Raw genomic sequence first — 17,715 nt, 5'->3', positions numbered from 1 at the left:
AAATGAACAGTGAAGACGCACCGGTGTTACATGTCTCAAATCAATTACGATGGAATTGAATTCTGAAGGCCCAGTCAGATGAAAGCAGTTTCAGCTTTCGAGACTGGAGACTCATAGACCCACCCTAACTACGTTCATTGGGGAGTTTTGTTTACGACAAAGGCAGTGGTGTAGCGGTAAATATTGACACACAGGAACTTACCATGGCAGCCTCATCCCCAGAGCCACATCTCAAAGGAGATTCAAAAGATGCAAGGAGCTGTGCTATTCCACTGACATATTTTCGTATCAGCTGACAATGAGTGACTTGTAAGTTGGGGTTGTGGCCAACTTAAGAGTAAACCCATTGAAATTACTTAATATTGTCTATTAACTTCAGTGGCGCAGGGAGAAGAGAACAGGTTCAATTTTCCACCCTTCGACATCTCTAATGCTCCATCAAATTGGCTAACAGAATGCTGGGGGGTTAAGACAGATGTAATTTCCCCACAGGTTTTGATTTACCTTTTAAGAATGATAGTTTTAGTTTGCCTTTTAGCTTTAAGATAAACTTGCCATGACAATGATCTTCTATGAATTTTGAACTTGACAGCCACCTAAGCAAAATTAAATCTTTCTGAATTAAAAATAACTCTGAAAAGTATGGCGGCGGCATTATTCTGAACAGTTCATTTCACTGCCGTGAAGGAATGTTGATCCAAACTGAAATGTTTCCATTTCTCAATATAGTACCAGAATTTTCATCGCAAGTTTTCATTTTCCCATGACAAACCACTGATGGCAATATTTTTCCAAGCAGAAAATAGAAGGCTTTTTGTTGCGACTTCTGCAAAATAATTCAGTGGACTCAGTGATAATTGATTCATGCCAAGAGGGAATTTGGCTGTTTATGGTTTGTTAGATTATTTTAATATTGAGTTTGAATTTCACATCTTTTGCTTATTGACTTCTATTAAATTTCTATGCCTCATTGGTACTGTTCCCTACTGTTCTATACAAAGCTCTATGGGAAAGTAACTTTTTTATTCTGCAAATGTATGTAGGCTGGCAGGGGTGTAGAATCCAGGACTCAGAAATGAGCAAGCATCCATTTATAACGCTTACAAGCTACTGTTTTAAAATACTAAAATCACCTATCACTATAGTTATGTACCTAGTACTGTATACAGGATGAAAAACATTTGCTGCAGTGATGAAAATTGATCTTTAAAACATGTTGCTTATTAATCCTCCCTATATTTCCTGCCTTTTTCTATCACAGAACCCAAGAAGGTAAACATGTGTTTCTCAGGCAACAACCCAACCAGGCACTGACCAAAGCCAGAACTGCTTACTTTCAGCAAAATGGCAGCCTTGTGTTCAAGAGCACGTGTTCCACATCTTCATATCTGTGTGGGCAATAGCTGCCATGGAAGCCAGAGCTGGAGATGCCACAGGACTAGCAAGGTGCCAGCAACAGTTGAAGCAACTAATACTTCTAGAGCAGGGATGGGGAACCTGTAGCGCTCCAACTGTGGATTTATCATTCATCAGCCTTATCAGCACTGACAATGGTCAGGGATAATAGGAGTTGTAGTTCAGTGATGGCCAAATTCGCCCCTCCAGCTGTTTTGGGACCATAATTCCCATCATCCCTGACCACTGGTCCTGTCAGCTAGGGATGATGGGAGTTGTAGTCCCAAAACAGCTGGAGGGCCAAGTTTGACCATCACTGTTGTAGTCCAACAACATCTGGAGACATCTGCTGGTATGCACTATTACTGCAGTGTACAAGGATCAAGCAATTGTATGTGAACTCAGACATCTCTCACGTGTGTGATGTGAGGACACCTTCCTGCAAGATGGATTATCCACCTCATGAAGCAAGCATAGTGACTCAGACTTGACAGAGCACTCTGAAGCCTAGGTGCTACCAAATAATAGATATGTCTACTGGATTAACGTGGGATGCTGTGGTTGCCACTGCTTGTGCTGTAACATCTACAGCAGGGGGCAGGATTGAGAAGTTAGACTGCAAGCCAGGCCCATGCAGCTTGTCTAAGGCCTGGGGTGGTGGAATCTTGTTAGAATAAGGTAAAAGGTAAGGCTAAAGGACCCCTGGATGGCTAAGTCCAGTCAAAAGTGACTATGGGGTTGTGGTGCTCATCTTGCTTTCAGGCTGAGGGAGCCAGCGTTTGTCCGCAGACAGCTTTCTGGGTCATGTGGCCAGCATGACTAAACCACTTCTGGCACAATGGAACACCGTGACAGAAACCAGAGTGCACGGAAACGCCGTTTACCTTTCCGCAACAGCGGTACCTATTTATCTACTTGCACTGGTGTGCTTTCAAACTGTTAGGTTGGCAGGACCTGGGACAGAGCAAGGGGTGCTCATTCTATCGCTGGGATTCAAACTGCTGACCTTCTGATCAGCAAGCCCAAGTGCCTCAGTGGTTTAGACCACAGTGCCACCTGCATCCACTTTTCAGAATAAAGTTATAAACTCAAACAAAGAAGCAGTTTGTCCCTAGCAGGCCCCCTCCCCAACTAGCTTAGCCCTCCGAGGCCTGCCGCAAGGGTACCCAACTGCCCCCCCCTTCTGAACGGGCCTACTGCAAGCTGTCTATGTAGAGCCCTGCCCTGTTATGCCTGTTCAGTCAAGAAACAGAGCGCATTGCGCAAGTTAGATTTGGGTATCAGACACAATAGTGTAACATAGGTCTGGGCAAATCTGTCCATTTTGGTTTAATTCAGTTTCTCATTTTCCCAATCTCAAGTTCAATACTCCACATTTCTTCATTGTCAGAAATTTAGTGCATGATTTCTCTAAAATCCACATTTTTATTCCTCCAAATATAAAGCTTTGTTGTGTACTGCTTTTGCTAATATGCACATTTTTCTTCACCCTTTCCCCCAATATAAATTTTTGTATGCATTACTTGGGTGGAGAACTACATTGCAAAATTCAGAGAAGTGTGAATTCTGAAGCATAGCTGCGTTTTAGCTCATGCATAGTTTTGTAAAGCACAAATTAGGTAGTTTCACGTTGAAAGGCTAACCAAACCAAATTTACCTCCCATCCCTAGCATGGCATCCCTTCGTTAATGCTGCAATGGACTGGGTACGATACGCGGTTTTGTCATTTTATTTCTGTCATTTCCTTCCCCGCTTTCATTTGTGCGCCATCCTCAGCAGCTCTGCTAAGCCATTTGATTTCCCATAAACTGTGAAGAAAGTCAGCCCACTGTGTTGATAATGGGTCTTGATTAAGCTGTAGCTGGGACAGACAGTAATCCTTCCATGCAAGAACCTAAGGCACCAAATAAGTTGGATGTCAAGGACGTTTTAAGCTAAAATAGGCCATTAAGCTCTTCCTGAACAGAATGAACCATTTACAGTGGTACAACACTGAAATCATTTGTAAGGATTGTAAAGATGGAATCGGAAACAAAACACCTCATGAAACACAGGATACCGGGGGTGGGGGGAGAGGCTGCACTTTCAGAATGATGTGGGATGTGAAGAATTCAGATGACAGGAGCAGAGAGGAAAAATATTGAGAAAATTCAGTAATATGGTAATCTGCTAGGAGGTGGAAGACCTGTGGAGATGAAGATCTAGTACCCCTGGCATGTTGCCAGCAGACGTTCTACCCTTGGAATATTGATGAAATAATCACCGCTTAAAAAATAATATCACCAGCTGTACAATTACATATTTAGATACATGGAAGCTTTAGCGCAACCTGAGAACGCGACACATGGGGCAGGAAGACTGATTAAGATGGCAATTTATACAGCACATTGGTGTTGAGCAGCAGCATAGAAATGTTAGCAGATAAGAACATAATGAGGGCTAAAAGGTTCTTGACATGTGAAAACGGCGCCTAGTGATAGCATTTGTGCTCAATGAGAGAAATACATTAGTTCTGAACAGCTGTTGAGATGTGATAGAAATCAAGCAGGGAGATGTCATTAAAATATATATTAAATCATCTGCCTATCAGTGCAGAGGGGGAAATAATATATACTTATAGCAAGCTCACTCTCTGCATGTAAGTCCTTCTGGAGATGAAATAGTACCATGTATGCACAGGAAGTAAGTCAGGTGGGGGTTGCAGTAATACATTTTTTAAAAACTCTAATGGGGAAGAAAACACAAAACCACAAAGTAAGGGTTAAACATACTCAGTTAGCACAGACTGCTGCAGGGACAGGACAGAAAACTGGGAAAGGGAGTGAAAGGCAATATCCTGAAAAAGGACTTGGCTTGTAGGGTTGAATCCTGTAGAGGAGCTCTTCACACTACACAACCTGTCACAGGTGCCACTTCTTCCCTTCTTGGCAATTACATGCATGCAAGGCAGCTTTTAATCCTTGTTTTTATTTATAGATAAAAACGATTCATCTAGTCCCCACATTTCTGACTTGTAAGTATGATTTAATAAGAAAGGAGGGGAATGTGCAGAATCCCCAGAGCAAATGTCACTACACTTTTCTTTCTGACTCCCTTGAAAATCCTCAGATCTTCCAGCTTGACAAAGAACTCCAAACGAACCACAACATTTCATTTTAGCTGAAACCAATGGCTGGGTTGTAAAACGTCACTAGCGGGTCCGTTTGTCTTTTGTCTGAAGTGAAGCAGCTACACACAGGGAAAGGAAGCAGTGGCAATTGTCCTGGAAGGTAGGACTGCAGGGGCTGCTCGCTTCCCACTAGGCCTGGCTGGCTGACCAGACTCAGCAGCAGCTGCTAGGATTACGAGACCAGGCTATATGGGAAGAGGGCCTCATAGGGGCCTCCGCCTCAGTCTTTCAAAATGTCATGTGAGATTTCCTGAGCGCTAGTGGCATCTTTGCCACAGGTTCGGTGAAGTCCTGTGGGACTTGTGCCTAACCGCAACCTTACAAGCTGTGACGATTTGCTACGCAGTAGGCAAAAAGCAAATGGATCCAGCCAATCAGCCAAATGGACAAAATTCCTACCAGGTCCCTGCCCCAAAAGCAGACGACCCCATGACAGGCCAAGCAAGGTCAATGCGAACAACCCTAAATATAGGGAGGGTGGGCGGGTGATCCGATGCGCGCAGTGAAAAGAGGAAGCTCAACGCTGCACGCAAGGAATATAAATCTTCTGGCTGTCAGTCACAAAATGGCAACATCAAATTCTCCCCAATGACAAGAAAAGCCCAATCGCAACGGCGGCCAACTATCTTTACCCGCCCAGCAAAAGTGGGATGTCTTGTTAGACCCCACTGCAACACGTGCTCTCCATGGAGGAGAACACACTTAAGTAGCGGATGGAAATGTGATGGGACTCAGGATGGCAGAATGGAGTGACAGCGGCAGCAGTTCCGCCGCTTTACCTCAGGTGGCGAAAGGAGGCACATTTCACAGAGAGCGAAAATATCCAGGAAACGGGGCCCCAGATTTGGCTCAGCAGGACTATTACTAAACATTTAAATAGCTATTTACTGCCTGAAAAGCTTGACAAATTGTAGAATATTTGAGAATATGTTTAGCTCTGCTAGGTGGATTCGTATTGAATACGCTCATGTGGGTCTGTAGATGTAATTAAATACATTGTGCTTAAATATTTAAATGGGTTTTTTAAGAGCTAATAATAGCTTTTGCTATAAAAATGCTTATTTGCAATTATACTAAACAAAACACTGCATTTTTTTTTAAAAAAACAACTTTTAATGGAAGAGTTTAAGGAACGCAGTTAATAATACGTTGAAGTTTCGTGGTTTTAAGAAAAATGCTCAGTAGGTGTAGTTTGCCAGAAGCATGAACATTTGCTGACCTGTCCATTAATTTTGGAACCAGTTTGATGGTAAAACTGGATTTGTGGGCCACTGATTAAGAGGCTGTCAGTGAATCAACCTTGCTGGTCCCACTTTGACCCTGGAGATGTGAACATGAAAACAATGCCCTCGAGAATGTACCTAGTGCTTTCCATTACCACTGCATTACTGAAGCTAGCCTTAAAACATTAGGATGCTGGGTTTCTAGGAAAATGGCGATTTCTTCCAGGTTGCACTTCTCTCCTCTCATTTCAAATGTTTATGAAGCTTCTGGTCGTGGTTCACACAAAAGATTTCTGTCACTATGGTGAATAGGAGGTGGAAGACTCTCCTGCAAGTGTGTAAAATCAAGCAAGATGAAGGCTGCAGTAATAAATGGTGGCTATTCAAGACACCTGAGCTCTGGCAACTGCCCAGTCCAGCCCAACTCAATGACGACATCGGCCAGGACTGTGAGAACCTGCATGGGTTGTGCTTTCCATACCAAACTAATTCTATTACAGAGTATATCTGCCTGGGTTTGCTTATTATTTTACAGTTTTGCTTGCGCGTCTTTAAGGTCTGAAAACATCTCCGGCAGTTCACTTTCTCTCTTGCAAATCCCCACCATAAAATCAGGCACAAACTGTAGGCTAGCTCTGCCTGGGACAGGTGTGCAGTGCTGCCATGGCTGGTGCACCACACCTGAGAAGGGCAGGCAGCAGCATTGCCACAACTCTCCTCTCTCCGCCCCAGGCTGCTCCCTGCTATGCCACGGGCAACGCTGGACTTTTTGCCCTGTATTCATCCCTTTCCTTTACAGTGGTACCTCGGGTTAAGTACTTAATTCATTCCGGAGGTCCGTTCTTAACCTGAAACTGTTCTTAACCTGAAGCACCACTTTAGCTAATGGGGCCTCCTGCTGCTGCCGCGCCGCCGGAGCCCAATTTCTGTTCTTATCCTGAAGCAAAGTTCTTATCCTGAAGCACTATTTCTGGGTTAGCGGAGTGTGTAACCTGAAATGTATGTAACCTGAAGCGTATGTAACCCGAGGGACCACTGTACTATGAAAACTTGTCAATCTATGGTGGTGTCACCATGTAGACCAACGTGGTGGAACCAGGTGGCCAATTCCCCCCCCCCCCCAAAAAAAGAGAGCAGTTAAGTGGCAGAAGCATAAAAGAAATGGTAAAAAATAAATTCCAGCTACCCAAAAGGAGGTACATTTATTGTCTTTTAATGTGTTCCGTTGAACGCAATGCAGTGCTCATTTCTTTCTATAATATGCTTGGAACATTTGCTCATTGACTACTAAATATTTTATCCACTGTAGAGAAAGCTACACAGGATCCAAACAATGAAAGGAACTCATCCTTTTGATGCTTTAGCACGCACTTCTTTAAATACTGGCTATTATTTAAGGGGAAGTGTCTCATATCACATTGCATTTCTTGGAGAAGCTTAATTGTAAGATACAGTGGACGCTCGGGTTGCGAATGTGATCCGTGCGGGAGGCACGTTCGCAACCCGCAGCGTCCGCAACCCGCAGTGCCACATCTGCGCACATGCGGGCTGCGATTCGGCGCTTCTGTGCACGCACAAAGGGCGATTTAGCACTTCTGCGCATGCGCAAGCGCCAAACCCGGGATGTAACCCGTTCCGGTACTTCCGGGTTTCAGCATGTCCGTATCCTGAAAACGCGCAACCTGAAGCATCTGTAACCCAAGGTATGACTGTTCTCGAGGAATTATCACTTTTTGATAACTGAACATAGCATATGCACGTAATGAATCGTTCTCCTTTTCCTCTTCCCCTCAACATCTGGGTACTATTTACCCTGCCCCCAACCCCCACCCCCCAAATGAGGGGAATTTTGGAAGTAGAGGGCACACCATCTCGCCAAATCAGGTGAGACTGCCTACCTTAGGGGCAGCAATGGTGACAAGTCCTCCTCTTTTTATCTTTGTAATGCCACTGCTTGTGAGGGGGGCAGGTAACTTCTCCCCTCCCCCACCACGTTCCCTTCAATTCTTAAAGTCACAGTGATTGGAGCTTTTGCACTGTGTGAAGGTGCTTTCCTCCATTTCCAGTATCTGGAGCCATGACATTCACTTCCAGAACCAGGAGAAGCTGGAACCAGCAGAGAGAGGAGAGGAAGCCCTCTATCACCCTCAAAGGCGCATGACTGCAAAAGCTTTTCATTCCCTGCAACTAAAATAAATGCCCCCTCTAAAACGAATCCAAGCAATTTGATTCCACCCCCCACATCTTTGTAAACCAGTGTGGTGTAGTGGTTAAGAGCGGTAGTCTCGTAATCTGGGGAACTGGGTTTGAGTCTCCGCTCCTCCACATGCAGCTGCTGGGTGACCTTGGGCTAGTCACACTTCTCTGAAGTCTCTCAGCCCCACTCGCCTCACAGAGTGTTTGTTGTGGGGGAGGAAGGGAAAGGAGAATGTTAGCCGCTTTGAGACTCCTTAAAGGGAGTGAAAGGCGGGATATCAAATCCAAACTCTTCTTCTTCTTCTTCTTCTAAACAATTGACCTTCCTTTCCAGTTAACCCTATTCAGATAGCCATGGCAATTTGGGGGTGGCCAATCGTGAACAAACATTCTATGTGCTAGCACTGTCGCACCAAATTCTGCATTAGATTAGGGTGGCTGCTAAGAGAGGGCAGACAGAAAGCTCAAACTAGTGCTAACAATATAAATGGAACAATTATTCTGGATATGTCTCAAGCTGTGAAATACACACATCCACACTATGGTACCAATTTAAATAGACCAAGGTTTACAGCATTATACAAAACTGACAATGGATTGAAATTACTAGGATTCTGAAAAATCATACTACTGTAAAAGCAAAGGAGCCCTTTAATTAGATGACTCCCACTCTCTCTCTTAATTGCATCAGAATATGCAAAACAGATTTACAGCTAGCGGCCTAAACACATAACACTACTTTAGAGTTAATTACAAAATACCATTATAATTTTTTCAAGGTGGAATTGCTGCTGTTAATGCTATAAATATAAAGCATGTGCAACACTTTATATGAACTATATTTTTGGAATATATGGTTTCTACCAAATTATTTCATCACTAGTTATGAAAAAACATTTTTCTCCCTTTCTCACTTCCATCTGTGGCAATATCAGGGGGAGGGGGGAATGCAGATTTCACATATTGTGTAGATGAGCCAACTATTGGACAAGTTTTCAGTGCTTTTCATTTTACATTACTGAGTGTCTGAGAGACAATAGAGCCTTGGTAGATTCTGGCACAGCTATAGCATTTAAATAGTTTAATAGTCAATTAAAAAATACTTAGTAGCACCTGGCTGCTGTTTAATTTGCACCGCTTTGAAGAGAAAACATGTTACTTAAAGCACTTAACAAGTCTAAAATCCCGGCTGGAAAACACAGGAAGGAAAACATTGCACAGGGTTTTCTAGAATGCACATTAACGTAGAAATAATGGCTTTAAATTAGAAGTCACCACTGCAGTATGGCCTAAGGTGAAGAACCTATAATCACGGATGAAACATAGCTCCTATCCTATAAAGCAGCACACTGCCTTAGGCTTAGACGTTTACTCCATCAACATTATCCATAACGCATGCCCTGCCCCACAAACAAGTCACCATTCCTTTACAGAAACACCAGAGAAGACAATGAACTGTGGATGAGCAGACAGGCAATACACCTTTAGTAAAATAGCATAATCAAATGGCAAAACTTTGGTTCAAGTGCTATGCTTGCTTATTTCAACTATGTTCAAGTCAAAAGAACTAGCAGTTGTTATTTTAAAATTTGTGGAGCCACAGTACTATCCAAGAAAGGCTTAAGTCACAGTGGTTGTGGTTAGACTTCACGCTGAACCATGGCTTAGTGCTACGTGAAGGAGCCTAGCTTCCTCCTGGGCATGCGTGCTTACCATTCGTGCAGCTGAAAGAAGCAGTATGGAAGCATCATGCCTTCCTGCCATGCCCAAACTAGTTCCAGCACGCCCGATTCACAGCCCGTGGTTTGAAGCTGGCTTGTTTTGAATCTCACAGCTAATGTTAAGCAACAATAGCTGGCCCACACAACACAAGAAGCTGCTAAAATGGGAAGAAAAATGTTTTTGAAGGCCACATAAGAAGATGGGGCAGTAGTGGTGGCAGGGAGTCCAGGAGGAGACTAGGTTCGTTCCCATAGCATCAAATCATTGTTTTGCACAGAAATGGGGAGCCTGCGGCTCTCCAGATGTTGCTGCACTACACCACCCACCCATTGGTCATGTTGGAGTCTTAGCAACATCTGGAAGGCTACAGGTTACCTATCCAAGGGTTAGTGTAGTACCTGGATGAGATAAAAGTCAAACACAGCTTAGTGAATCTATGCAAAACTATTGGACCTACCTTTCGTGAGGCTCCTCTCACCAGATCCTTGACATCCATCCTCATCATCACATTCTCCGCTGGATCCCACCTCTTCATTCATTCCATTCCCACTGCCGCCGTCCCTGATAGCCATTCTTTCCAACTTTAAGTTTGTTTTCTCCGTCGCCCCCTAAAACGTAAAATAAAATGTTGGCTATCGTTTTAATGATTTTCTACAGTCTTCAAAGGAAAGGTGCTGGGGGGGGGGGGGTTTCCTTATTTCATTGGCCCGTTTGCCCATTGGAAGCCATGTTCTTGCAATTTCATATCAGCCCATATCAAACAGCACAGAGTCACTGAATGGAAGGTGGGACGTTATCGAAGAGCTCATAAATGAGACCCTGGGCATTTGAGGTCCTGGAACGCACATGTGGCTCAGTGAAATCTCCTTCCCTCTCCAACGTCAATCTTTCACTTTACAGCATCTTTCACATGCAGCTTCTCTGATGTTAGGTTGTGCAGGGGGCTGTCATTTTTCAGCCACTTCCTTTCCCCACTTTCCTGAAGTCAGTAATTGCATCGGCTAGGAGCTGGAATATGACACAATGAATGTTCAGTGAAAACCCCCAGGGATAAGGCTAGCTATAGATGTGGCTCATAAGAACAGAATAAGGACCCTACTGGATCATAACAAAAACCTATCCGGTCCAGTATCCTGGTCCCATAACAGACAACCAGATTCCTATGGGAGCGGAAGAGCACTCTTCCTGCTTGTGTTCCCCAGCAACTGGTATTCAGAGACATACTGCCTTGGATCCTGGAGGTAATACAACCATCACTACTAGTATTAGGCATTAGCAACCTTATTCACCATTCTTTTAAAGCTGTTCAAGTGGCTGGCCATCACATAAAACCAAATTCTGGAGCCTAATATATGTACTTCCTTTTGGTCCTTTTTACAGGACACACACCACCATCTTGAGGTCAAAGACTTATGGGAAAACTGCCACATATGTTGATTTTTACTTGTTTTCCTCAAGTAGAGATTCTGGACTCTAAAGCCTTGAGGCTCCTGTACTGCTGCAGGATGCACCACATACACAAAAATTCTGTTTGGGAGGAAGGGTAGTAGTAGAGGCAGGCTGACTATCAGAATGCTGGAAGGCTACTGATGGGACCACAGTAGTCCTCTTTTTTTTTGTTCTTTTGTTTGCCAAGACCTCCCTCCTTAAGATGGAGGCAGAGGAAATGAAGATCGGGCTGCAAAGAAAGACTTCTGGGTATTTTCCTTAGGACAGGGTGAGGAACTACATAGTGCTGCTCCAGACGTTGTTAGACTATAGTTCCCAGGCAATATAGGCTGATGTTGGTGCTGATAGGAGTTGGAGTTCAACACTGACCCTTGGAGTCCCTCTCAACTCTACAATACAATCATACAGAGGGCCACAATGCAATCAACCTATTTGCAATCAGTATAACATTTTTTTTTGTTTGTTATGCAAATATCAGCCAGAGAGAAGTATTGGGACCACGGCAGGTAGGGAGGGAGAATTTAGCTCTTCCTCTTCTATAGTTCTGACAAGCCTTTCTGAAGCTGTTGTTTGCTTTTCAAGGCCTCCACTAGCGCAAGTGGGATGAAAAGCATAAACATCACTGAAAATTTTGAGGGGTTTTTTTCTACCTTTAGTCTCAAAACTTCAGCTTCCCTTTGTATGATCATTTACAACAATCATCATTTTGCTTGGGCTGCTTTCATTTTGAATGGTTTGAAACGTCAGTATTGTATAGCTGTTCTAGTTACGGGGTGTATAGCAGGAATTAGAAAGGATTATCAGTTTTCCCCATAACATCTCCTCCCCCTTTTTTCATCAAAAGAGACTGTGTAGTCACTAAATACTCCCCCTCCCACTGTTCATTTTATTATTATTATTACTCCTAGGTGACCCACTAGCTGTCTCCCTGAAGACTGGACAATGGTGAACACTGCAAGAAATGGACAATTGCTTTCTTATGCTCACAGCATTCAAACAATGGAGGAGGTAGGTGGTAAGACTAGACACATACTGAGTATGTTGACATATACTTACATTACACACCATTCAGTGATTCATCACAATCTTTCATGGGAGGCAACAAAAGCATGTATCATCAACAAATGCTCCTTTCTTTTGGAGAAACACAGGGTAATTATTCAGCCCTATTGCAAAAAGTTCACAGTGTCACACTTTTTACAGATGGGCATCAGAGACATGATTTGTGTCCACATGACAATATCCAATTGTAGTTCAATTTTATTTTTAAACAAGCAGCTTGATGTTCATCATTACTATTATTCATTATCTGAAAGCCTGATGTCATTCCGACATGGTAGAACGAGCTTGCTTTTAAAAGTATTTTTATACATGATGAAGGATTGCTTCATTGTCTCATAGATTTCTGTTGTGTTTTGGCTGTAAGATAACTAGACACAGTCAGCTTTTTACGGCCTTCCTGTTGAATAAATGCTTATGTTTTACGGAGCCAATGTATAATTAAATGCAGGTTTATATGACTGCTTGCCACTGAAAGAAGTCATATTTACTCTCTGTGAAAGGCAGAAAATCCTGTTAAGAGTTATTCAGCACTTACGACTCATTTCTGGCCATGGCAAGAGCCTGATTCTGACTATGCTCCCTACTGAATTCCATGGGACGTATTTTCATGTCATTCCACATAGTCTGGCAATTTGAATGAGCTTCACTTAGACATTTGTGTGCATCGCGTAATAACTGAGCACAGCTGCTTTTCTTGTGCAATTTTTTTACTGCACTCTTTTCAGGAGAAGAAAACCAGTTTTGTCCCACCTCTGCAACCTGTTTTGTAGTGCTGGTATTGCGTTAATTCTAATAACCATCTCATACTGTATGGAAATTCTCCCAGACTGCCTGTTTAGTTTGAAAAGATCAACTGTACTACCACATACAGATTTTACCTCCCAACCTGTAACTTCCTTTTGCTCTGATCACCTTCACCTGCAGAGTTCAAAATGTTTCACTTTCTCTACTGAGATTTCTGAAATGTTACTGGCAAAAGGGATAAGCAAGTTAAGCTTTGCAAGAACAAAACCATTTGGTAAAAGGTTCCATATGCTGATTCCTCTGTTGGATCAAGATCTGTAAGTGCAAATGAGATGCTAGGAAAGGCATCCAATGCAATTCTAGCCTGTGTGGTATCTTGAAGACAGGATACGTTTCCCTACTTGCTGTCTCAGGCCTTGCTGTGTATGACTCTGTGCAGAACACAACACATCCATCATTTAGGAGAACTTTGAGAGGGTATACCAAACAACACTGTAGGACTGGAAATGAAGAACAATGATATGGAAGAAGACCTGGGAGCTTGCCAGCATACCTTAAGGGCTAGTTTATTGTCTGTCCTTCTGTGAAAGGATACAGTATTACACCCAGAGACCACAGCTTCAGTTTCTTAACCCTACACTGTTAGAAACAGGGACCATGACAACAACCTAAGTGTGTCTGTTTTCTAGTGTAACAAGGAGACAGAAGTGAAACTTTACTAATCAAGCCAAAATTGAATTGATATATGGGGCTGGATAGAATGCACACAACCTGATATGCAGTAGATAAATATAAATATGAACAGAACTTATCTAATTTACTCCTTCCCCCCTCATATAGTGTTAGATTTATTCTAGCAAGCCAGAAGGATACCGTGTAACAACATTAATGACCCTTACAGAGAAGATTCATAGTAATAAAAGTAATCCATCATCAATTCTGAACCCAGCTCTCCACAGCCTCGTCTGATATGCTTTCCACTATGCCACACTTGTCTTACAAGGATCCCATTCAAATAAAGCTGACTAATAGTGCGTGCTTGGAATATAGAGGCCTGAATTCTGTATGGCAATTGCTTTGCAAAATGCCTCTTCACTTGAGTGTTGTGGTAACCTTCAGCAAACCTTTGCATTCAAATCCCCCCAGTAGGCAATCACTGCAAAACAACAGAAACATCCAGAACTGTCCTGCTCCCCCCCACTTTAATCATCTACAAAGATTGAGAGTGGAATCCTGGCTCTCACTTGCTGATGCTTTCCTGAAGGCCAGAAAGACATTTGGCATGGATCATTTACTAACCAAAAGCATGATCTTTCAGCAAGACTTTGGCAGTTAATTTCCTTTTTTAATATGCCGTAGCAAATTATGTATTGGCGTCTAATGGGATGAGCAAATGCCACTGCTGACTTTTGCACAAATGATGCAAGAAAGCATCCTTATGCAAATGACTTAAAAGTGTGATCTTTGCTTAGAGACACATAGGAAGCAACCTTAGCCAATTTGTCTGTATCATTTGTCTATCGACCTGGTATACAGTACAGTACAAGTACTCTGACCAGCAGTGGCTGCCTGGATCTCAAGTATATCATCTTTTGAAAACACTGGATATGCTAGGGATTAAATCTGGGGCTCTCTATATGCCAAGTCTGTGCTCTACCACTGAGTTATAGCCGCTACCCTGACATGCTAATAGTTTCTTGACATTAATTTCAATAGACTTCTAATACAGTTAAATAACATTCTCTTAATACGTTTGGATTTCTTTTTTCAATTTTAAAATAAAATTGTACATTGAATAGTTCTGGTATTCTCAGTAAAGCTCATGGCATGCATTGTTCTAAAAACCATTCATGCCATTCCTCATCTAATTCTTTTTATCATTTCATGGTTTAAGGCTGCAATCCTAGGCATGCTTGCCAGGAAGTAAGGCCCACTGAACTCTGCAGGGACTTACATTTGAGTAAACATGCATTTGTTCTGGCTGTTAATCTTTTCATCATCTTTCGGACTTTCAAGTCTTTTACTTCACAGGTTCTGTACCTATAATGTGAAGATATTTTAGAAGCAAGGGATCAAACAAAAGAAAGTTTTAGAAGCAAGGGATCAAATAAAAGCTAGTCATCTATGCCAGCTTTAGTGCCTACAGGATTCCTAAAGCTGTTTTAGCCTGGATTTCTATATAGCACATGGCTATTTTAAATGGATGCCTTCCTGGAATGATGGGCAATATTATCAAAATTATATTAAGGAAACTAATATTTTCAGGGGTTTTTTTTAAGTAAACAAGTACCGTAACTGTGTATTATCATAACCATCATCATCTTTATTATATTTTTAATTTTTATCTTTATTACTCATCTTTCACCAGCAGGTCTGGAGGGGGGGGGTTTACTATCAACTCCACCTCCTCCAGCCCAAGGACGTTGTGTGGGGCCTTTCAGAGGAGAAAAGGGGGGAGATGGTAGCTTTGGGCACCAATGAATGTTTTGTGTTTGAAAGATGGGATTGAAATACTAATAAATTAGTAGGGATAGAGAAGAAATTTTGTTTGTTTGGCACCTTAATGCAAATCTGCACAATTCACATTCTTGAAACAGTATAGAAACAAAAAATGCACCTATCCTCTAATTCACACTTTTCCAAATTTTGTACTGCAAGAAATTATGTACAACAATGTGAATATTATGGAGACGTGTGCATAAAAACACATATATTAGTGAAAAGTGTACACAAAAGATTGTTATTGTCTTCCACATATGACTCAGGGTGATATACAAAATATACTGAAACAGTATATTTAAAAAGCAATACAAAATGGACACCCACGGCAGTCCGCTAAATGCATTATGGGGAAAACCACTTGCAAAAATTCATGTATTCTGCAAAAACGCATCCCAAAATGTACATATTTGGAGAAATGCTGACAAATTTTTAGGAAGGGTTTTTATACAAAAATAACAATCCAATGCGGAAATCTAGTTAACCAAACTCAAAATGGGGAGAAAAAAAAAATAACTGAGGTACACAGCACTGAAAGATTTGTCCATCTGCAACAGTCAGCCAGCAGTTCACTACCATATAAATGTCCTCATTACACCTTAGCGGTGGGTTGTTTTTTTTATTATTTTGCACTTCTGCAAATCTCATGGTTTCCCTAGGTATGCTGATACCTCCCCCTTTGGTACACAGGTGGTATGATGTTGGCTACATAAGTGATGGTACTCTCCCTCTGAAGAACAGATATAGTGGAATAGTCTCCATGGTGACTTGCAGTATATCTGTGAGTATCAGAGACTGGGGGTATACAATGAGGAAGATGGTTGCTTCCCTGCCCAGTTGTGTACTCCCTGGAAGATCTAGCAGGACTGTTACTTATTTTGAAAATTTATACGTTGCTTCATCTTCGGTGAACCCAATCACAACAAATCACTGAAACAAGCCAATAAGCTACTAATCACTTCTTATACTCTTACCAAATTCATCAGAAAACTTTTTACGCAGTGTGGTTTTCAGCAGGGCTGTGCAGATATGAGGGCAAACTCTTTCCGAGATAAATTTGTGGAATTAATGACTGATCAGCATGAACCTGTGATAGAACTGTCCTGCTTAAACATTTGCACCTGCCAGCTTTGAGGCTAGTAATAACAGGGCAAGAACATTCTGTTTGATCAGACCTAGGAAGTGTGAAATGAGACGTGTCTGCAATCCGGAAGCTTGTCTCACTCCATCAGCCCTTGAATGGCACCATTTTGAGGAAGCATGTTCTGATGGGTTAAGCGAATAATTGTCAGATAGAAGTGAACAAAACCCTTTTTTTCCTGCTTTGTACTCCGACAGCAATTACCTTGCTTGTTTGCTGAAGGAAATGTTCATGACATGCTCTAGTGCATGTTAATTCTGTTTCATGTTGTCAGATAATTATTTGTTTCCAAGCTCTGCATTAGTTTGGATTATTCTCATGACAACATGAAAAGTTTGACATTTCTCCATGAAGACTGGAGAACATTCTCGCCATTTATAACAGCAAGGTCTCAGGCAGTGTCAAATTAGTAAAATCACATACATAGTTATATGCAAAGCTACTAAGAAAATGGATGACTTTACTTGAACCCTCCAATAGTGAGAATATAAATTATATTTAAAGAATATGATCAAACAAATTAGCACTGAGCTAACTTCTTTGGTCTTGGTCTGAAAAAAATAAATCCCAAACTACCTAGTTTATTTGGCTACTGTAGGTTTGAGTTGCATACATACCTCGGATTACAGACGCTTCAGGTTACAGACTCCGTTAACCCAGAAATAGTACCTCGGGTTAAGAACTTTGCTTCAGAATGAGAACAGAAATCACACGGTGGCGGCGCAGTGGCAGTGGGAGGCCCCATTAGCTAAAGTGGTACCTCAGGTTAAGAACAGTTTCAGGTTAAGAACAGACCTCCAGAACGAATTAAGTTCTTAACCCGAGGTACCACTGTATAGGTATAACTCTATCTTGTTTCTACACAATTTATCAGTGAAACAGGGTTGATGTGTACATTATGATTGGCTTTTTCCTTTCTTTTTATAGCTCATGTATGAGGAATATAACATGAGGAGTATAATGCAGGAACCAGCAGAGCACTGCAACATCTGTCAAGGTGGTTGGAGGTCCAACTGAACATCCCTGATAATGGAAATGGGTGCTGCAGTTGACATAAGAGTGCTTGTGCAAACTGAGAAAAGAAAAAAATGAAAAGGCAACTATAACATGATTCA

General features: G+C 42.1%; 1 protein-coding gene across 2 annotated transcripts in view; it reads right to left on the bottom strand.

Moving 5' to 3' along the window:
• Window positions 1-17,715, bottom strand: part of LOC308477864 (glypican-5-like) — a 404,575-nt gene that overhangs the window by 98,920 nt on the left and 287,940 nt on the right. For both annotated transcript variants that reach the window (XM_081006899.1, XM_081006900.1), the window contains one exon: window positions 10,163-10,313. In XM_081006899.1, coding sequence (XP_080863025.1) covers window positions 10,163-10,313 — 151 coding nt within the window. The remainder of the gene's footprint in view (window positions 1-10,162; window positions 10,314-17,715) is intronic.

Source organism: Podarcis pityusensis, assembly GCF_964106645.2.
Source record: "Podarcis pityusensis genome assembly, chromosome: 5".
NCBI classification, from domain to species: Eukaryota; Metazoa; Chordata; class Lepidosauria; order Squamata; family Lacertidae; genus Podarcis; species Podarcis pityusensis.
The sequence above is the reverse complement of the archived record's forward strand: the minus strand, read 5'-3'. Positions and strand labels throughout refer to the sequence as shown.